Source organism: Crocodylus porosus, unplaced genomic scaffold (genome assembly GCF_001723895.1).
Source record: "Crocodylus porosus isolate Cpor-Errol unplaced genomic scaffold, CroPor_comp1, whole genome shotgun sequence".
NCBI classification, from domain to species: Eukaryota; Metazoa; Chordata; order Crocodylia; family Crocodylidae; genus Crocodylus; species Crocodylus porosus.
In genome coordinates this window covers 44,821,479-44,842,280 of record NW_017728948.1, presented here as the reverse complement: position 1 = coordinate 44,842,280, position 20,802 = coordinate 44,821,479, and the positions used below count along the sequence as shown (strand labels likewise).

The following is a 20,802-nucleotide window of genomic DNA, read 5'->3' as shown; positions in this document are numbered from 1 at the left end:
GACAGCAGCAGAGAGGCAGCCGCAACCGGGAGCAGGGGGGCTGCAATCAACTAAGTGGTGATACAGCTGCTTCCATGTTAATGAGGCAATTAGCACAGTCAGCTACATTGTATCCACTTCAGTAAAGACAGGCACTTGATAAAACTTGCACTGGGGTGGTCTGGTGTTTCTCCCCTCGGGGATTAACATCTAAATCTTTTTACCATCTTCTTAATCATGGCAGTCGAGTCCTGGGGAAAAGAGGGGATGTACAGCTGATCCACTCCTACAGTGTCAAAGGCAGTCCCCAGCTGACAAAACTATAGTCATTTGGATGGGGAGGAAGAAGGAGCCAGATACGATACTAGCCACATCATTCCCTTGTTTGCTCTTGGCTACAATATGCCTGAAACATAGTAGTTCAGCTTGGAAGTACCTTTGGCTTGACTGCAGAGTGCACAAAAACAATGGACCGGGCAGAAAAAGTGGAATGAAAAAACTCTCAGTATTCAATTTATACTAAACAATGATTCCCAGTAGTCACTGAAAGATAAATTAATGAATCACACAATATAGATTTCATCACAAAGTTTTACTGTTCCATAATTTCTTTTAAAACAATAAATACTTAATTGAAAGCATTAACATTCACATTTGTATTTTAAAATTACAAATTTACAAAGACTTTGGGTATCAGACACATTAAACTTACTTTCAAAGACATTCAGTGAGTCACATCTTCATATTTTCCATTACAAAGAAACACAATATACTATTTGAAAACATAAGAAACAAGGCACAGAAAAGCAAATACAAAAAAAGACTTTCAGAGAACATTTGGAGCACCCAAACAATTCTAATCAAATGTAACACTCAATCCCAAAAGGCAAATTCTAAAGTATTTCAAAGAAAATTAAAAATATAGATATTAAGTAATGTACTAATTGGTTCTGATCTTGTGAGGCACTGTTAGCGTCATACAAGATGCTGAACATCCTCTACTGGAGGGCACTTAGTGCCTTGCAGGACTGAGGCCCATTCTTTGTTGAAGTAACTTTACAGGGAGAAAAAAAACCCCAAAACACCACCACCACAAGTGTTTCCATACACTTTATAAAACTCTGTTTCAAATTAGTGCAAATTCCCATTTCAAAACATTTAAAGAAAAACATGTCTTCTTTAATCTTAATACAATGGAATGCTCAGGAGTTCCCAAAGTGCTCTTATTAAATGTCTACAGGGTCCCTTTTAATCACAATTCAGAAATCTTTAGTTAACATTATTTTTAAAGAAAAATCCACAACAAGGAATTGTAATCAAGTAAATAAGATTAAATGGAATTAAGTGGAGAGAAATTTATGACACTGCATGTTGCATAAACTCTTTAAAAATCCAGAGAGTGCACTGAATACTGCAAAGCTCCCGCAGAAAATATTTAAATAGCAGGTTTTAGCATAATAAAACAATATTTAAAATAAGGCTTTGGTTAAATAAAAAAGGTTGCTGACCCTTAGTTATGGTGAAAAAGTGCAATATAGTCACTAAATGTATACCTTCATTTCCAAGGCAAATATTATGCCTGCCATTTAAAACTGGTTTGCATTGGTTTGTATGTCTGCATTGTAAAAATAGCATTTTAGACACCTTCATTACAGGCAAATTAAGTATCTAGTGCCTAATCCTGCAAACTGTTTCATCTGGAGTAGGCCCATTAAAATCAAGAGACTACTTTGTGAATAGAAGACGCTGCTCTGCATGTGTACAGGTTCAGATCCTTAATCTGTAACACTCAATTATTTTAGACTCAGTTTCTCAGTATTTTCTAATAAAGTACCTGCTGACAGCCAGCTGGCTGCAGCTGATAATCTTTCAAATAAAGTTCTTGCACACACAGGGAAACAGTAATTATTTTTTTTAAAAGTGCTTAATATTGGTCCATTACAACAATGCTTATATGGGATCGTTTAAGACCAAACAGTTGACTCTGTAGAAGGTAGTAGGTACACTGTACCTCATGTGCACTGATAATTTTTAATTCACTAGTACTGAGTCTATGGAGAACAGTATCTTCCTATAGAAAATAATTAGAGTTTTACAGTTACAACACATGCTCCAGCTCTTCCTAGGCACAGTGGTGCAACCTATAAAAAAAACACAAATAATTCAGTATGTTTATCAGTAATAACTAACTTGTTTTCAGCAAATTGACAGTTTTAAGCAAATGACAAGTCCAGAGACAGGAAAATAAAAGGTGGCTGTACCAACAGAAATTCAGCTGAGACTGCTGAAGTAGGCCAGTAGCCCTGAGTTTACAAAACATTACTCAGCCACCTCCACCCAGACACTGAGGATGTCACCAGGCCTTCAGCCACTCAAAGATGCTTTTAACAGGCATTGTCCTGTTGCTCAAGTGACAGTTGAACAGCATTTTCCATTGATCAAGGATCCCTGTGTAAGACTTAATAAGCCATAGCTACAAAAGGTAAAGTAGGGTTAATGAGTTTCAGCAAGGAAATCATTATACAATTGATCTCTAAGTAGGGTAACCACATTTCCTGTTTTTGCTAGGATAGTCCTGTTTTAAACACCTCTCCTGGGGCATCCAGTCAGTTTCTTCAAATAAACATTTTTGTGTTTTTTGAAGTTCATTTGAAAAAAACCCACCAAGATGCCTGAGACAGATGTCTCATAACATTTTCTTCTACTACTTCCCATCTCCCACTCACCAGCACACACTGCTCTGAACTCACTCCTCTTCCCCAGACTGGAGCTCAGAAACAGCCAAGTGTACTGGAAAGGAGGATGGAGGAGAACATTACTCATTGCCAGGGCTTGTCTTTTGGTAGTCTGCTGGGCTGCAAAGGTCTATTAAGTGTTATGCTGGCTCTGTCACATGGGTGAAGATCTACAGGGAGTTATGTATTCAGTGATGGGAAGCCAGGTACAACACTACAACTTGTTGCTGGCTGACATGTAGTAAGAGATAAGAACTGTAGTTGGGAGGCATCCATGCTGTATATGGTCCTTGCAGTTTGAAAATGGCACTGTCTCCCTCCCCAAAAGAAGTTGCCTGGTTGACCCAGAAGTTAGGTCAACCAAACAGAAACTTCTGAGCACCCACATTATACTGTAGCAGGTATCCACACTGCACTGAGGAAAGCAAGGCTAGAGAGGAAACAAGAACCACCCTGTCCTCCCATTTCCAGTGATACAGTTCAAACTCAGTCCCAAGTAAATACTAAAATTTACAACACAAGCATAGCTTGCTTACTGGTTAGTTCAGGGGTGAGTAATTATTTTAGGCAGAGGGCCGCTTACTAAGTTTTGGGGAGCTGTCAAGGGCTGCATGGGTAGCCCCTGCCCCCAGTCGCCATATTGGGATTAGAAGTCCTGCCCCCAACCCCTGACCTTTGCCACCAGAAGTCCCTCCCCTTGCCCTGGACATAGTCCATTTGGGAGGAAGGGTACTGCAATCTTGAAATGCGAAAAAACCCCAAATCATATACAAAAACATAAAACATCTACTATAACTTATTTTAATTTTATTTAAAAATATTTTTGCATTGTTTTATGTGTTTACGAAGTGTAGCTAGAGGTGACTGCATAACAACTCAAAAACCAGTCCTACTGTATGTTGTGCAGGGGTGGTAAGGTGGTGTATGTGGTGGGGTGTGGTTGCAGAGTGGAGTGTGTGTGATGGGTGGGGTGGGATGGGAAAGAAAGAGAGAGATGGGGCTGGGATGCCAGCTCAATTGTGTGTGGCACTTGTGGACTGCATGTGAGCTTTATGTGATGCAGCCAGGCAGTCCCTGCACCCAGGCTCTGCACTCCTGTTACCCCAGCCTGGGTCCCTGCTGGTCCCAGGGCACCTGCACAGGCTCTGTGCTTACCCACCGCTGCCATTTCCCTGATTTCCCTCCTGCACACTTGCCTGCCACTTCTCGTGGCCCGTCATTCCCTATTGCTATGGCTGCAGCCCTTGCCATTTCCTGCCACCATGGCCACAGCCCCCCTGCTTCCGCCACTTCCCTCTGCCCCGCCAGCTGCTGCTTCCTCCCCTTTCAGGCTCCAGCCCGGCCCCAAAAGCACCATGGGGCTCCTGTCTGCTGGGTGGCTCACAGCAGTTTCAAGGTTGAGTGGTCACAAGCCACAGAGGCTTCCAGTTGGAGGATGGGGGTGGGGTAGGGTGGTGCTGGGCCGGCCTTGCTGCTCAGCTGCTGGGTCCTGCCACAAGCTCCCCCTGGGTCCTACTGCCGCTGACTGCCTGTCATCTTTGACAGGCGGCCGGGGCAGATAAAAGTTAATTTTCTAAAATTTTTAGGGGCCCTGCAGGCCAGATAGAATGCCCTGGTAGGCTGGATCCAACCCACAGGCTGTATTTTGCCTACTCCTGGGTTAGTTGCTGTTGTGATGCACCTAATCCCATTTCATTCCAATTTTATCTTTTTCTAGTGTAGACCTTGTTTATACCCATAGATTTATATGTTGTTATTAGAACTATCAGGTGCTGGATATGCCAAAAAATACCCAAAATGCATTAGAGGGAACTTGGTCCTTCTATGAGGCTGAGATAGAGAGCTGTGGCTGACCCCTGATCCAAGAATACTTAAGAGCCCTCAGATGATTGCTATAGAATGGAAAATACCTTTCTGCATTACATCAGAAAGATTTCCAGCATGTCTTCTAATCTTTTAAGGTCTTGAAAGATATGGAAGTAATCAAAATGTCTGATGGAGTTATGATAAGGATGGGAAAGATGATCTGGCCCTCATTCTTCCATAAAGTCATCTTGGTCATTCGGAGGTTTCTGGTCAGATTTGTAGGATATTTTTAGAGAAAGTTTGAAATTCCCTAGCCACAACTTTAGAACAGAGCAATTTTGCATTGGGTTTCAATGCAGCCAGATAAGGAGAAGATGGGAAAGGCTCTGAGTGTCACTGCAACCAACAAACCAAGGCTTGTGCCTGATAAGGTACCAACATACTGGGCCACAATTCTGGGATCCCAGAAAAGCAACATCTCCTTGGAACATGTCTACAGCAAGAGAGACTTCTTTTAAAGACATGATCAGGTCATTTGGGCAAAGGGGAGAACCTCCCAAAATAATATTTTTACTGTCATGAAAAGATGAGGAGACTAATGAATAACATTTCTCCAATGAATTGCCAGATCCCTGAGGTGTGGAAAGATGGAGAGCTTCAAGTGTGAAATGAGATGAAAGCACTGTGACTCCAGATAAATTTATTTTTGGTCCCTTAGGCCCTAGTAATAACGATACACTCAACATAGTAGAAAATAGAGAAATATCCTATAACAGTAGCCTTGGTTTCAGAGTAACCATAAAGTCAACAAATGATGAAAACCAGGTGTAGTGAACAATTACGATCTCAGAAACGGGGATCTGTGCTGATGAAATCTAGGTAAGTAGCACTAAGGATGCCATAACTAGGAAAATTGGGTCTTGACACTGAAGGCACAGGAGGCAGTAGTAATGCTAAGAATTATGATTTCTAGGGCTGTGTGAAATTTTGCCAGGAGTTTGGTTTTGAAGGTGTTTTGAGCATGAAACAGCAAAATGAAACAAAAGCCTTTGAAACAAAACAAGGGCACTCAAAACATTTCAAAACTTTTGAAATATTTCGAGTTTAGAAGCTGGGCTTACTTGGCTTCAGCATCAGTTCCAGCTGGCTGCGACAGCCTCCTATCATCCAACGTGCAGATCGGGGGGCCCACGTGCACCCCTGGGAGGGCTAAGGGGCTGTGCTGGACTCCTCCCAGGGGTGTGGGCCCTCGACCTGCATACCAGATGAGAGGAGGCTCCTGCTGCTCCCTGGGACCAGCACTGGACCACAGCACTGGCCACACCGGCCTGGGTCCTGTATGACAGCCAGGAGCTGCCTGAGAGCACACAGCCCTACGCTGTGATAAGCTGGGCCATAGCAGTGCGCTGTGGCAGAGGCTGCGCGGATACCTGGTGGCTGGTGCCAAAACATACTGCCCCCTGCTGTGCAGGAGGACTGAGCCACAAGGTCAAGAACGTGGCTGCTGTTGCTGGTAAGCTGTGAGGGGGCTGGAGCTGGGTGTGGGGCATGCGCTGGAGCTGAGTGGGGAACGTGGGGTGGGCTGGAACCAGGTGTAGGCTGAGCGGGGGCCGTAGCCAAGCGGGGAGGTGAGCAGGGGGCACTGGTCCCTAGTGGGAGAAGCAGCCTGAGCCTCCTCTCATCCAGGGTGCAGATCCAGAGGCTTGCACCTCCAGGAGGGCTGCTGGGCTATGCTGGACTACTCCTGGGGGTGTGAGCCCCTGGATCTGTGCCAGATGAGAGGAGGCTTAGGCTGCTGCGGCAGCAGCAACAGCAGTCTTGTCTGGTGCTGTGCACAGCCCGCATCCAAGCACTGGTCCCAGGTGGGAGAAGCAGCCTGAGTCTCTTCTCATCTGGGGCACAGATCCAGGGGCTCACACCCCTGGGAGGGCTGCCAGGCTGTGCTGGACTTCTCCATGGAGTCCCATATCAGTGCTTCAGATGACAGGAGCCTGCTGCTGCTGGTAAGTCTCAGGACTTTTAGTTTGAACAGTTTGTGGTGCAGTTTCCCAGAAACCTCTGCACCGATCTTTTTAAACTTGGCAGGCTTCATGCCTTCAGAAGGGGCTACCATCCCCACAATTTTCATTCAAATCAGGCACAAAATGACATGGTTTTAGGCATTTTCATGATTTCCCATTATGGCCCATGGTGAAATGTTGAAACTTGTTGAAACAGCGAAACTGTTTCGACGAAATGAAACACTGTCCCTTCAAAATGGTGAAGTGGATGTTGAAACAAAATTATGGTGTTTCGCACAGCCCTAATTGATTTCACTAGCCTTTAAAGACTCACTGCCACAATGCAATTTCAATATAGTCTGTTTATATGAACACCTATATTGACTCTCTGCTTTCTTCTTAGCTGGTACTGGGGAGCATAAACCAGTGTTGATCTTCAAAGGGAGATTCTTCCTTTCTTTTTTTTCTTGTTTTTTAATCTTTCTTGCCTTAGACAGCAAGCGTCACCAACTGAACCAAGGATGGTTGATGAGACAGTTCTGATCGTTTGCTAACACTACGTGGTTTCATAGTCAAATGATTTCCTACTTCCCATCTCCTATAGTCTGAACCAGCTTTGAAGCAGAAAGAGACTACAGCTGAAGGATACAGCTCACTGTCAGACATGCTCTGCATGGACTTTTCCATTAAAATTGAAATGGGCATCTCAAGCTCTCTTGTGTGCGCTTAGAAAAAAGAATTATAGAAAGTCTCTCTCTCAGGGGATATGAGCACCCCTAAACAAAGTAAACGCACAGAATGTACATCCTTAAGAAGCACAGTAACTGCACATGCATGGAACATTTTAAGACCATAAGCTAACATTTTAAGGCCTCAAGACTCGAGCTAGATCTCAGTACTAGAACTTATGACTAAGTCAAAACTAAATATTCTTTTGTGTATTACTTGGGCTTTTCTTTTCTAAAAAGCCAATGGGCTTCAGTAAAGTTTATTAAAACCTAGGAAGCCACACTAACTGGTAGTATGTAAAAAAAAAATATGTAAGCTACAAGGTAAGCAAGAAGATACTGAGATTCTGACTTCCTACCACAGGCACTAAAAAGGGACTGAATGGTGGTTTAGGACTGTTTTGTCTTTTTTTATATCCTTGCTATAATCTGCAAGGGTTTACTGGCCCAACAGATACTGTTGCCAGCATTCATAAGGACAAGTGTTTAAGATCAATCTTCATCACTGGCTTTGCTCTTTCTTCTCGATCCACCCACCTGTCTTCTGATTGATGCACGACAGTGCTTCTTCGGGAATGGATCTTGTAGTTTTTCTGTACCAAGAGGATCTATTACAGTTATAATTAAATGAATAATATAACAAAATTATATTAGCAACTGTACCTGTGTCCACTCATTGGTTTGGGGATCATAGGACTCCACTGTATTAAGATAGGTTTGTCCATCATATCCTCCCACAGCATACAACTTGTCACCAAGAAGACACACTCCCACTGCATCTCTGCTAATGCTCATAGAAGCCACAGCAGTCCACATGTCTGTTTTTGGATCATACCTGAAAGAAATTTTTGTAAAGTTTTAATAGTGTTGCTAAAAAAATCATGAGGAAAGTAATGAGAAATGATGTTCTCAAGGAACTAAATGATATAATAGTTAAGGAAGCAATCTGTCTTTGAGTGACTGACTTAAAGTACTTTCCTGAAAAACAGCATTTGGTTAATCATCTCAGTGATGTAAAGAATATCAGGTATATTCAGGAGCTTTACAGTATCTGCATGACCATATATTGTGTACAGAGCCCACACTCTGTGCTGTAACTAGGATGGGGTGACTGGGACAGCCCCCCCAAGCCGCAAGTGGGGGGAGAGGCATGTGGAAAGAAATGACTACCACTGTAGTTGCATGTTCACACCAGCAGCACGGTAGTAACCGGAAGTCCCTTCTGCCCTGTGTGTGGCAGCTGCTCTGGGTGTCCAACTACATTGCTACGCATTTTGCCCATACTTCCTGGAATCCATATTTGACTGAAATAATTCAAACTTCCATATTTCCATAGATTGATGCAGAGTTAAATGCACTTATTTAATGGGCAGGAAAAGATATGTATTAATTCTGGAAGTGGGAACAAAAACTTACCTAATGCGATCAAAGTGGGCCTTATCTTGTCTTGTATAGAAAGAGAACAAGACTATCAACACTGTAAATGACACATAACTTCATTTAACAATATGTTTAAATATTTTTTATGAATTATTTGGATTATGATGTTATAGGGTTTCTATTGTGCAGCAAATATGAAATGCAAATGCAGCAAAACAATCAAGATACCACAAACAGAGACAATAAAGTTTTTTTTTCAGGAGTTAGGTTTGTTATTTCATGTGCATAGCAAGCATTCAGGGGTGTTTTACTAGTTCACCTATTCACTACAGAAGTGGTTCTCAACCTTTTCAGACTCAAGGCACCCCTTTATAACTTTTGTGAATTGAGTGGCATCCCATATCAAAATCTAATTGATTATAGGGCTTACACCTCCTTGCAGAGGGTGTTGGCTGTGGGAAAAAGGGAGCAGTCAGGCAGGAAAAGCCTAAGCTTGTCCTTATCTACCTGTTTCCTCACTTCTCTGTGGCACCCTTCACAGGATTTCAGAGAACCCCAGGTAGCCCTGGCATCCTGGTTGGGAATCACTGCATTAGAGCCACGATCCTGAAAACTGTCCCACACATACAATCTCTTGTAGATCACCTTGTAAGACCAGGGCCCCAAAAAAAGCTCCAGACTATGCTTATGTTCTTATTTCTGTTGCTTTCTAAACAATAGAAAGTATAAGTTTTCTACTTCTTGTTGTTTTATGACCAAACGAGCTGTGTCAGAGTCAATTTCTGGGCCTAGATTGTGGTAGAGTTGTACTTCCTTAATTTACCAGACAATTATTAAAGATCAAAGTACAGAATTGTAGCAGAACTCCCAGTTTTTATTTTTAATTTATTTTAAAATGCATTCCCTCCCCTTCCCCAACCATTTCTGACTTTTTCTCTCCCTCTCTATTCCCTATAGATATGTATAAGTAAGCTAAGATGTAGGATAAGTTTTAACATTTTATTTTAGGTAGTAAGTTTTATTTTTCTCTCCCCTCTTTGCAAATAAGTTCCCTGCTATTTTGATATTGATACCCACTGTTTTATAAGTGATAATTATTATGTTTATACTGCTTTTATATTGTGTGATGACGTGACTTAGGCTAACTTACATATATAGGCCTAAAACAGTAAAGTTTCCATTTTGTATGTCAAGCCTCCATCTTGTGTCCTCTGCCTGGGCATCCCCTGTGGTGCAACTGTATGATTCATGTACCCCTCCCATGTAAATTGGTTCCCAGATGAATGAGAGTGATTGGGAATGACTGACGTACAATGGTAGCTGGCCTCTACTGAATGGCCTGTAATGACCAGGCCATCACCTCGCATTGATTCATCCAGGAACCACAGACCTCACCCAGGAACAGAGACAAGAATCCAGCATTTGAAAGACAAAAGACCCTGCAGAGCCATCAACTCTACCATTGTACCCCACCATTACAGACACCTGAAACTGCACATCCCTGCATGGAGCACACATGCTCAGTACACCAGGGGCTGACCCTTGCCTGGGCATGCCTCCTGTCACTAGGGTCACACAAGGTCTGCCCCAATAAAAAGGGCAGTGAAGACAGACCCAGTGGGATGCCCTCTCCATCTGGACCTGCACCATGCCACAACACCTATGCACCCAGAGTCCCTGCTGGCGGCCCCCCTATGGACAACACCTACTGGACAAGGATCCCCTTCCAGCCTGGATAGGTAGCTATCACCTCCCACCCCCTCTTCAACCAAGGACTTGGACTCTGCGTCTCTTTCTTACCTGGACTCCAACCCTTCCACTAAGTCTCTTTGTCCTGCTGAGAGAGAGAGAGAGAGAGAGAGAGAGAGAGAGTGTGTGTGTGTGTGTGTGTGCCAATAACTTCATGGGGCTGTGTAGTGTGTTGTCTGTGTCAATAACTTCATGGGGCTGTGTAGTGTGTTGTCTGTGTAATAAAACTGTTATCTGGACACCTAACTTGGGTTTTTCTTTACTATGGTTTGGCCCTGCTCCAATCTCTGCTCCTTGCCCCTCTAACTTCTGTCTCATTTCTCCCTCTCCTGCTTCTGGCTCACTGCCACCTCCAACACCTATCCTGAGCTCCTCTCTGCCTCCAAACCCCCTGCTTCTTTGCCACTGTCTTATCCCCACTGCCTTTTCCTTTTCTCCTGAGCAACCAGCCTCAGTTTCTTTCCTGGCTGTCTTCCCCTTGCCACCACTTATCTGCCCCCCCCAGTATCTCAAGCTGTCTGCCTCAGTTTGCAGCCCCAGTCTACCTTAAGTAAACCCAAGCCTCAGTTCCTCAGCTAACTTCTCTCTAATCCCAGTTCTGGCAACTTTCATTCCCTACACTTTAACACTCTCTCACCTGAACCTCTCCCCAAGTATCCCAGGTACCCCAAGAGCACGTGCGCGCACACACACACACACACACACACTGTACCATCCAAGTTAGGAACTTTCCCGTGTGTATGTGTAGGTGGGCTGTATGTGTATGAACTGGTGAGCGTGTGTGTGCATATATATATATATATATGTCATTGTGTGCATGATATACGAATTAGTGATCTGTGTCTAACTTTTGGGGTGCATGGTGTATGTGCTTGAACTGGTGATATGTATGCATGTGCCTAGGCTGGTTTGGATGTGCATGTGCCTGAGCTGGTAGTGTGTGTGTGTATGTACTTAATTGATTTGTGTGTTTGTATATGTGCAATTGTGTCACACCCTCCTGTCTAACAGCACAATATTGAGATCCTGAGAGTTGGCCTGACCCTACAAGGCAACAGAATGAATATGAACTGTGTTGCTATGGAGATCCAGGAGACAAATAAGATAACTGCTCCATGCTTCCTAGTAACTATGAAGTTATGAAAAAACAAACTGGTGAAATGGCAAAACTTTTGTGGCAATTTACAGCACTTTTTTCTCACAACATGGTGATGATTCTACCTCAACATAGTGACAGAGAGGTATTGAAAGCAACTGATTTAAAGCTTGATTCTAGAAAATATCAATAGAGGTCTTTAACTAGTTATCAGGAATTCAAATGGACAGTCCAGACCCCTCTATTTTAGAAACTTATTTGACTGGTACACTGTAGACATTCCATATTCAGATGAGTCATCTTGGTAACTAGAAGACACAAAGATAACAGAAACAAACTTCTTGAGGGAAACAAATCAGTAAGAAGGTCTGAAGACGCAAGACTGAAAATAAATTATTTCCCTGATTAAGTTGTTATCCAAAACTACAACAGAAAAATGAGCTTTCTTTCCATATGGCACAAAATGTAAGAACTTTTGGGTATATCTCTGCCACAGGTTTTCTCTAGTGGTACACACCCATCTGTTGGAAGCACTTTGGAAACATACATTTTACTCATGCAAGATCATAGAACTGAAACGCTGCCTGAAATGCAGCAGGGAATGAAATATGATAAAATATAAAATAGACTTGGGGTTCATTCTTCAATTTGAATTTTATTATATATAATTAATTTATATGCTACTGGGATACTCTGGAAAATCTACCACAGTATCACAGCATACAGGAGCAAATATGCATTCATTAACTTCACAGTAAATGTTATGATGCTGCTAATTTTTTTATTAAATGATATTTGCACAAGTTTGTTTGTATCATGCTGCCTTCGAAGGTTATTTTCTATCTCTACCTCATTGATTTAGGAAACGAGCAATATTAAAACAACAAAAAGAAGAGCTATTAATTAAACGTTGATTTAACAAAAAAATCACATTAGGAAAGGTGTGATTGAAGTAAAAATGGATTATTAAACTAATTCTATTATAAAACTCGTGTCATTCATAATCCGTTGTAGAAAATATTTCAGAAGAAAACAAGTGTATCTTTCCCCTGTCCTTTCTCTTGCTACCTTCTTTAAGAATCTAATTCGGGGCGGGCAATTATTTTGGGCAGAGGGCCGCTTACTGAGTTTTGGCAAGCCATCGAGGGCCGCATGACAGGCAGCCGGGGCAGATCAATATTAATTTTCTAAATTTTTTAGGGGCCCCACGGGCTGGATAGACTGGCCTCGTGGGCTGCATCTGGCCTGTGGGCCACATTTTGCCCACTCCGATTTAATTTGTGTGGGTGGGGGTGAGGGAAAAAGAGGGGAAGGGCAGAAGGGGCAGGAGAATGGAGCATCAACTCTGCAAGCTCTTCTTTAGAGCCTGGTACTATAACATTCCTTATTTTATCTGGTGTAGATCATGCAATATATTGTGACATGCATAGCATTAGTGCCCTGGAAGTCTGAAAGGTGCAGGTCAGGGGCTTAAGTTTGATATAGTTCTCTAAACAGATCCTCAAACCTGAAGGTGATTTGGGAAGAAAGGGAGATGGTTGCCCCTTGGGGGAAGATGAGTTTTAGAGAATGTGTGTGAGAGGAAAAAAACTGGCTCCAGCATTCCTTTCCCACATCTTAATATAGTCTGTGGGAAGATTTTCAGAAATTCTTAAGAAAATTCTTACTTGGGAGCACACATCCCATTGATTTTCAGTGGGGCTTCTCTTCATTAGATGCTTTTGCAAATGTCTCCCTAATTGAAAGAAATATCAGGGAAGAGTTCAGCTGGCTTACATGGCCAGTAATAAAATATTTCAGAAATCTGGAAGTCTGAAAATCACTGTAAAGAAAATATGCTGTACCTCAAAGTGATTCTGCCATTTGTAAGTAATATAGTCAAATCAAACTTGTTCACTCCTCTCCCTCAACGCCCCCCCCCCAACAAAACAAAACCAAACCTTTCAATTTGGGATAGCTGTAGGACTCACAAAAGGTGAACAAATGTGATTTTGTTTACATTTCTGGATGCCTTTAAAGCATACATAAAAAAGACAATGGGCATAAATTGATTAACAACTCATTTAAAGTTATATTATGCATTGAGGAAGTTCTATCCCTTGTAAAAGGAGAGCTTGGATGAAAAATTGTAGTGTTTATAAAGGTCTTAATTTAAAGTTTCTTAATACTTCATTCACAATCTTTCAATGAGGTTCTTAAAGGAAAGAACAGTTTCTGGATAAAAGTGCATTATGAAGGCTTTTTCATTTCACACTGTGTTGTATCATGAAAATATCACAGAAGTAGTCAGCTGTATTAGTCTGAAGTCAGGGAGATGAAGTACCTACAAAAGTTTATGCCTTTCTGAACCAGTTAGTCTGTAAGGTACCACTGTGCCTTGCCTTCTGGCAGAAATAATATATAAATAATATTGTATTGCACAGTATGCTTCTAAATTAGTCTTGCTGGTGATAAAAATAACAGTCATTGTAATAAGTTTACTTATTGAAGTTTATCTGTGTAAACCATTTTTGCTAGTACTATCTTTTCTGGATATTACCTTTCTACACAATCTGACAGCCTGGATGTCAAGTTTGAGGCTGGAGCATCATGTCCACCTATAGCATACAGGAACCCATTCCAGGTAGTTACGCCTACTCCTCCTCTTCTCTTTGACATTTGAGCACAGAGAGTCCACTTGTTAGTATGAGGATCAAAGCATTCCACAGATTTCAGACAAGAACTTCCATCTCTACCACCAACTGCATAAAGCCTAGAAAAAAACAAATGAAACTACTAAGTACATATTATTGTAGTTTTTCCATTTATGTATAAATATATTTTATACATCAAAATCAATAAGATTTAAGTAGAAAGACCATGAGGGAAGAACAAAGCAACATATAAGAGCAAGATAGATAATGTCCTGGAAAAGGTAACTAAGTGCTGTCAAATAGAATTTTTGTAATATATCCAGGTGTCAAAAATCTCCCAGTGCTGATCCCTTGCAGTATGGAGAATGTACAGTACATTGTGCTGCAGACATGTCTGCAGTGCCACATACCACACAGCTGTGCTTATCTGGACACGGCCCAGGGACTCAAGGGAACCCACACAGACCTATAATATCCAACCATGGAACATGAACTGAGGTAATATCAAGTTTTATCAAATCTACCTTAAAACCTCTTGTCAAACAAACAGTGAGTTCTGTCCAAGACACAACAGATTTTCTATGAAAATTTAAAAACAGAGCTCGCCTTCCTAGCAATACCCTCCTTGCTATCATGGATGTTACCAGCTTACGTACTGACATCCAACACCAGGATGGCATCCAAGCCTGCCTTACATATCTACAGGAGCAAGATTACAATATTGTTGACTGTATACACTTCATCCTCACACACAACAATTTCAATAACCAACATTTCCTCCAGGCCATGGATACAGCTATGGGCACTAAAATGGCCTCACAATATGCCAACCTTTTTATGGGCCACCTGGAGGAATTCTTCCAAGAACTGCACCATCAAACCCATGTTAAGATATACAGGTGACATCTTCATCATTTGGACTGAAAACCTGGAATCTCTGATTGATCTCCATTACAAATTTAATAATCATCACCCCTCCATCAGACTTTCTCTAAAACACTCCAGCTCCATCATTTCCTTTTTTAGACACTATAGTCAATACCCAGAATATAAACCACCATATACAAGAAACCCATGAGCCAACATACATATCTACACAGAATCATCCTAAACACACCAAGAAAGCTGTAATATACAGCCAAGCCCTCTGATCTCCTCAGTGCAAATTCAGTGGTAACACCAATGACATCACCTCACATGTCAAAAGGGCTTGTACTCAGCAAGGACACTGCTCCAAAGAGATGGGTCAGACTTTTGAAAGAGCCACCCAGATACTGTGTAGAATTGCTGCAGTACAAAAAGAAAATCCCTGCAGATCACACAACATTAGTTATGACATACCATCCCTTCTTGGAACCTATATGGAAAATCCTCAAACAACTGTAACTCATACTAGAAGAAAACCCAGATCTTAAAGAGATCTTCCCAGAGCCCCCCATCCTAGTTTTTAAACAGGTACCAAACCTCACCAACCTCATCACCCAGGTCCCATAGCACACAAAATGGATTCACACCACACTGGGACAAGAAATGTAAACCCTGTCAACATATCTCCACCACCCCCACAACAACGACACTCCACAACAGATCAAACACCTGCACCTCCAGAAATGTAATATCTCATCCAGTAGCCTGAATACCCTGCCAGAAACTACACAGGAGAAACCAAAACAACAACTGCATACCAGAATGAATGCATACTGAACATCTATCAAAGACAAAAATACTTAATTACCAACCCCCCGAACTGTGAGTACACACTTCTCACAAGACAACCACTCTCTCTCCAATCTCTCGGTTCTAATCCACAAACAGAATTTACAAAACACCTTTTGTAGATGAGCCTACAAACTTCACTTCATAAATCTAAGGGATACAAAAAATCATGGTCTAAATATAGACATTGGATTTATGGCACATTATAACCTGCCTGCCATCCAGTAACCCCAGGTAACCTCTCTACATTTTACCAGCTATATTTTATCACCTGCTAACATTTCCCTCTTTTGTTTCCCTCCACCTATCTGTCTCACACCCATTAATTCCTATCCCCTCTGATCTTTCCTGCAACCTGCAATGCATCTGCATTTTCACAGACCTGCATTTTGCATATTGCCTTAAGCAATCCTAGAGAGAAGACAAACACCAGAAGACTCTCCCTATGCGGAAGAAGGGCATCTGTGGCTGAAAGCTTGAAAATAATTTTTTTTCCAGCTGTTCTCTTGGTCTAATAAAAGATATCACATTTACCCAAATAACTGTGTTTCCTCTAGGGACCAGGCACGTTAGGTCAGGTTTTCTAATGCCTAAGTTCTTTACTGAAGCCAACCTACAGACACTTAAGAACCTATGCCACCCTGACAGTAATTTAAAAAAAATGGGAGTTTTCTAAAAAACCTAAACAAACTACATTTTCTTCCTGCAATCAGCAGAAGATCAGTCAAAGTCAAAGTCTTCTGCATCAGCAGTACATTTTAGGTTTTCTTGATATGGGTAATCCACCATCCAGGGATGTAAAAGGTAAAATGGTAATTACATTTATACTGTTTGACATTTACCATTTACTGTTTACCTCCCACTTTGGTGCTGCCCACCGTTGGGGGAGTGGCTCTGGCACAGGCTGCCCAGGAGGTAGCATGGATTCAGGCGGCGGCACTGTGCAGTTGCTGTGGCAGGGAGATAACTAGTTGTTACCTGGGGGGAATGGACCTGGGTAAAGTTGCATGGGAGAGCCATCAAGTCTTAAATAGGGGTGAGCGCATTGGCACAGCTGCCATCAGGTGCCAGAGGGGCAGGCTGCATAGAGTGAGGCGGCCCCTCCCATGGCACCCACAGGGCCTCCCACCTGCCAGGAGAGCCATTCTGCCACACCCAGGCAGTGCCTTCAGCCTGCAGGTGCTTGAAGCTCCAGGTGACACCTACCCTCATGCCTGCCTGCTCCCCAGGCTCTGGTAGCTGCTACTTGGAAAGGTCCCACACTGGCTCCCCTAGCCTGCAGGCATGTGGAGGATGAATGTACCATGCAGGTTTGTACCCGAGGCCTCCACCTGTGGTTTGGGTGCTCTAGGAGCCATGGCACTGGGGCAAGCCCTCAGTCAAGCAGGAGGAGTGCAGCACCAGCTCAACTACTAGCCGCATCCAGATAGGGAAGGAAGCAGCACTGAACTTGCAACAATCCTGCATACCACCTGCAGCTCCTGCTCCCCACATTGCCCTGTCCCTCTGCCATGGAACTGTTTAAAGGATAATTAAAGGAAGTTAAACAGTAAATTTTAAACAAACTATAGTTTAAAAGGCTATGTTACTTACTATGGAGAAGCTTCCTGTTTCCATTTTTACTGCAGCTCCCACACCAGAACTGACCATACAATTGCGTAGACCTGGCCATACAATTGCATAAACTTTCCCCCAGCAGTGCCATATACCCTAAGTACTACATACTTCACTATTATTATAGGAGAAATAAAATTAAAGAACATGAAAGTTTCCAGCCTACTCTAAAACGGGAATAAATCTTGGTGGAGCTGCCCTAGAGAAGGAAAAGAAAAGGGGGCTTCCAGTTTTTAAATGCCATACACTGGAGGTTATAACTAGGAATAACAGGATGAAATTGTGTGAGCAGGTGCATACTCCATTTCCTGTAATTTATTTATTTTAACATCCTGGTGCATTAGCAGTAGTTAAGATGTCAGGCAAGGAACAGGTATAAGCTGATATTGGTGAAAAGCAGGAATGGTTACTTTTTTTTAAATAAACAAACCCAGCAAGGGCAATCTTCTAACAAATTAAAACATCCAGAATGATCTCCAGGAAATTACATACCATAAAGTGTATAGTATTTCAAATGACATCTTTTCCTAACTCCACCCAAAGTAGCTATTCTCCCAAGTACAGTAAGCATGCTGAAGAACGATGGTATTTTGCCTGGGATTTTGATATTCCTCTTAAACACACTGTACAAGGAAATGCAAACAACTGGCCCCTAAAAGCTTTGTTTAATCTGCTGGGAAAAATGGTTTCAACCTTAGCTCTGTAGATAATCTCTTCACATCCACTAGGTGGTGCAGTTTGTTATTGTTAGTATACATGGATGTTGGTACAGTGTAATAATAATAATAAAAGGATGTATTTGCCCAATGTACAATTAAGGAACTACTTAAAAAATGGAAGGAAAAAAATCTAGTGTTAGGAGCACTGTATGTTTAACAACATTGAAGGAAAACCCTGAATCAATAAAGATGATCAGATATGGGCAACTCCAATGGTGTCTTTAAGCCATCTACAAACAGCAAACAGAATTGCAGATACACTATATGCCAAATGTCCTTATTCTGAAGCATAACATTCCAGGAAGTATTCTAAAAAAGGATAGTAATATATTAGGATAGTAATATATTAGAAAAAGCCATTAGGTTTAACCCACAATGTCACCCTTAACATTGAAGCACAATTTGAGATGTATACTTATGTGCCATTGCCTCAAATGACCTGTCTTTATACAAAAATCACTCAGCAGCTGAAGTATAGCAGCATTTAAAACAATAAACAATATCAACTAATGAAGACTAAATATTGCCAGTAAACATGACTGCTTTTTGCGATACAATTATAAACTTACAAAACTCATGAACAAAGTAACTGATATAATACTTTGGGGGTATTAGTAAATCATTTGATAATACTCAATGCAATTATTTATCTAGAATTAATTTAAACTGGTATCGATCTGAGTAGTTACAGATATCCAAAAATAGGTACTTAGTCCCTGGTGCAGTAGAACTAACCAGGATCTGCAGCACTCTCACGCCTGAGGTTAAGCTTGTACTCAAGTACATGGGTGAATCATTGGTGTACATCTTCTACAGCAGGGGTGCTCAACCTCCAGCTCATGGACCAAATCTGGCCTGCAGAGCCATCTCATTTGGCTTGTAGGGCTCCCCATAGGTTAAGAAATTTGTTGGTGGGGGAACAGTGGCCATTAATACGACCACCCTCCCCACTGTCAAAACCTCAAGCCCCACATGGCAGGCCAGGCCAGGTTGAGCCATACCCCCTTCCCTCCCACTGGGGCTGGGCCACACCCCATTCCCTCTCTGTGGGGCCAGACTGGGGCCTGGCCATGCCCCCTACCCTCCCTTTGGGGCTGAGCTACATCCACTTCCCCCCATAGAGCTGGATTGGGACCTGGCCAGGCCCTGCCCCCTTCCTTCCCTGTGGGGCTGGGTTGGGAACTGGCCATAACTCCTTCCTCCCTGCAGGCCCAGGCCATGTCCCCTTCTCCCTCCACAGGGCCCCCTGCGGTGCTGCATTGAGGCCAGCCTGTCCCTCCCCTTGCCCCCCCCTCTACATAGTCAGATGGTGCCCACTGTGCCCCCCCAGGTGCTAGATCAGGAACACCAGCTGGATCTGGCCCACAGACTGGGCAAAAAGGTTGAACACCACTGTTCTACAGGATACAGAAAAGACTGGTATTAGGTTTAAACTTATTTTCAATGTGATATTGCACAGGAAAAAAACAGGATTGGAATTTTGGATTTATTCAGTGACTTATTCAACCTCATCTAGGACTTGGAGCAGGGAGGTAACCATCTCTGCACACAGGTTTGCAGCAAATGCACCTGAAATATTATACTCTATTATTATGATAGGATGGGCAATTATTTAGGCTGGAGGCCCACATAATGAGTTTTGGTGAGCTCTTGAGGGCTGGGGGGGGAAGGGGCAGAGAAGCCAGTTCATCCTATCTGGCCTGCTGCCCACTGCCAAAAGCCTGAAGAGGGAGGCCTGTGCACATGCTGCTACACTCTGCTGCACCTGGGGTCAGGCTGGGCTGCACAACACACAGACTCCCCTGACCCCTCATCCATCTGCTCCCTCTCCTTGCCTGGCTTTCTGTTGGTGCTGTGCAGTTCTGCCACCATGGCCATCAGCCTCGGGGCCTGCATGGGATGGAGCACAATGCCAAGTTCTGTGTGCTGTGATGAGCTGCTGCCATCACAACACACTAGGAAAGTCAGGGCAGCTGCCCTGGGCTGAGGCCCACCCCTCACAGCTGGCACAGACTCACCTCCTAGTGATGCTGCCGTAACAGTGGCTCATCACATCAGGCAGGTGGGCAGGACAATTACTCAGCACTCTGCATCGTGCCCCATCCCACGAGGGATGGTGCCAAGACTGCAGAGCTGCAGTGCCAACAGGAAGCCGGGTGGGGCTGAGGGGATGGAGGAGTCTGTATGCTGTGTGGCCAGCCAAGCCCTGGCAGAGCAGAGTGGCACAGGGCACAGCCCTTCTTCTCAGGCTCCTGGAAGCAGCCAGCCAGTCAGACAGGATCAAGTGGTAGGCCAGATATGACCTGTGGGCCATTGTGTTATAGGCACCTCAACAGAGAAACACAAATTGGAGAGTTTGAAGACTAACAAAAGTAAAAAGCAGCAGGAGGGATTGGTTTTTTGGGGGAAGGCTTAAAAAGAGGTTTAATTTGTAGCTGTGTTAAGAGCAGCCCTGTAATGCAGATAGGTATACCCATCTTGCATCAGTATAAGTACAATGGCACAAATATCCTTACTAGAGGCATAAGCAGATCCAAGAATTTAAAAAGGGACTTGCAGCAGATGCTGCCAGTGCTGTGAGGGTGGCTGCCCAGCAGCAGAAAGACTGTGCTACAGAAACAGCAGCAGAGTCTTTTGGGAGTCCCTG

The 20,802-nt window shown here is 43.0% G+C and overlaps 1 protein-coding gene across 1 annotated transcript in view; it reads right to left on the bottom strand.

Annotated features, from left to right (window-relative positions):
- Nucleotides 1-552: 552 nt before the first annotated feature.
- The window catches only part of KLHL5 (kelch like family member 5), an 84,797-nt gene continuing 64,547 nt past the window's right edge, over nt 553-20,802 (bottom strand). Inside the window, 3 exon segments of the mRNA XM_019553200.1 lie at nt 553-2,120; nt 7,912-8,083; nt 14,013-14,225. Coding sequence (XP_019408745.1) covers nt 2,064-2,120; nt 7,912-8,083; nt 14,013-14,225 — 442 coding nt within the window. The 3' untranslated portion in view covers nt 553-2,063.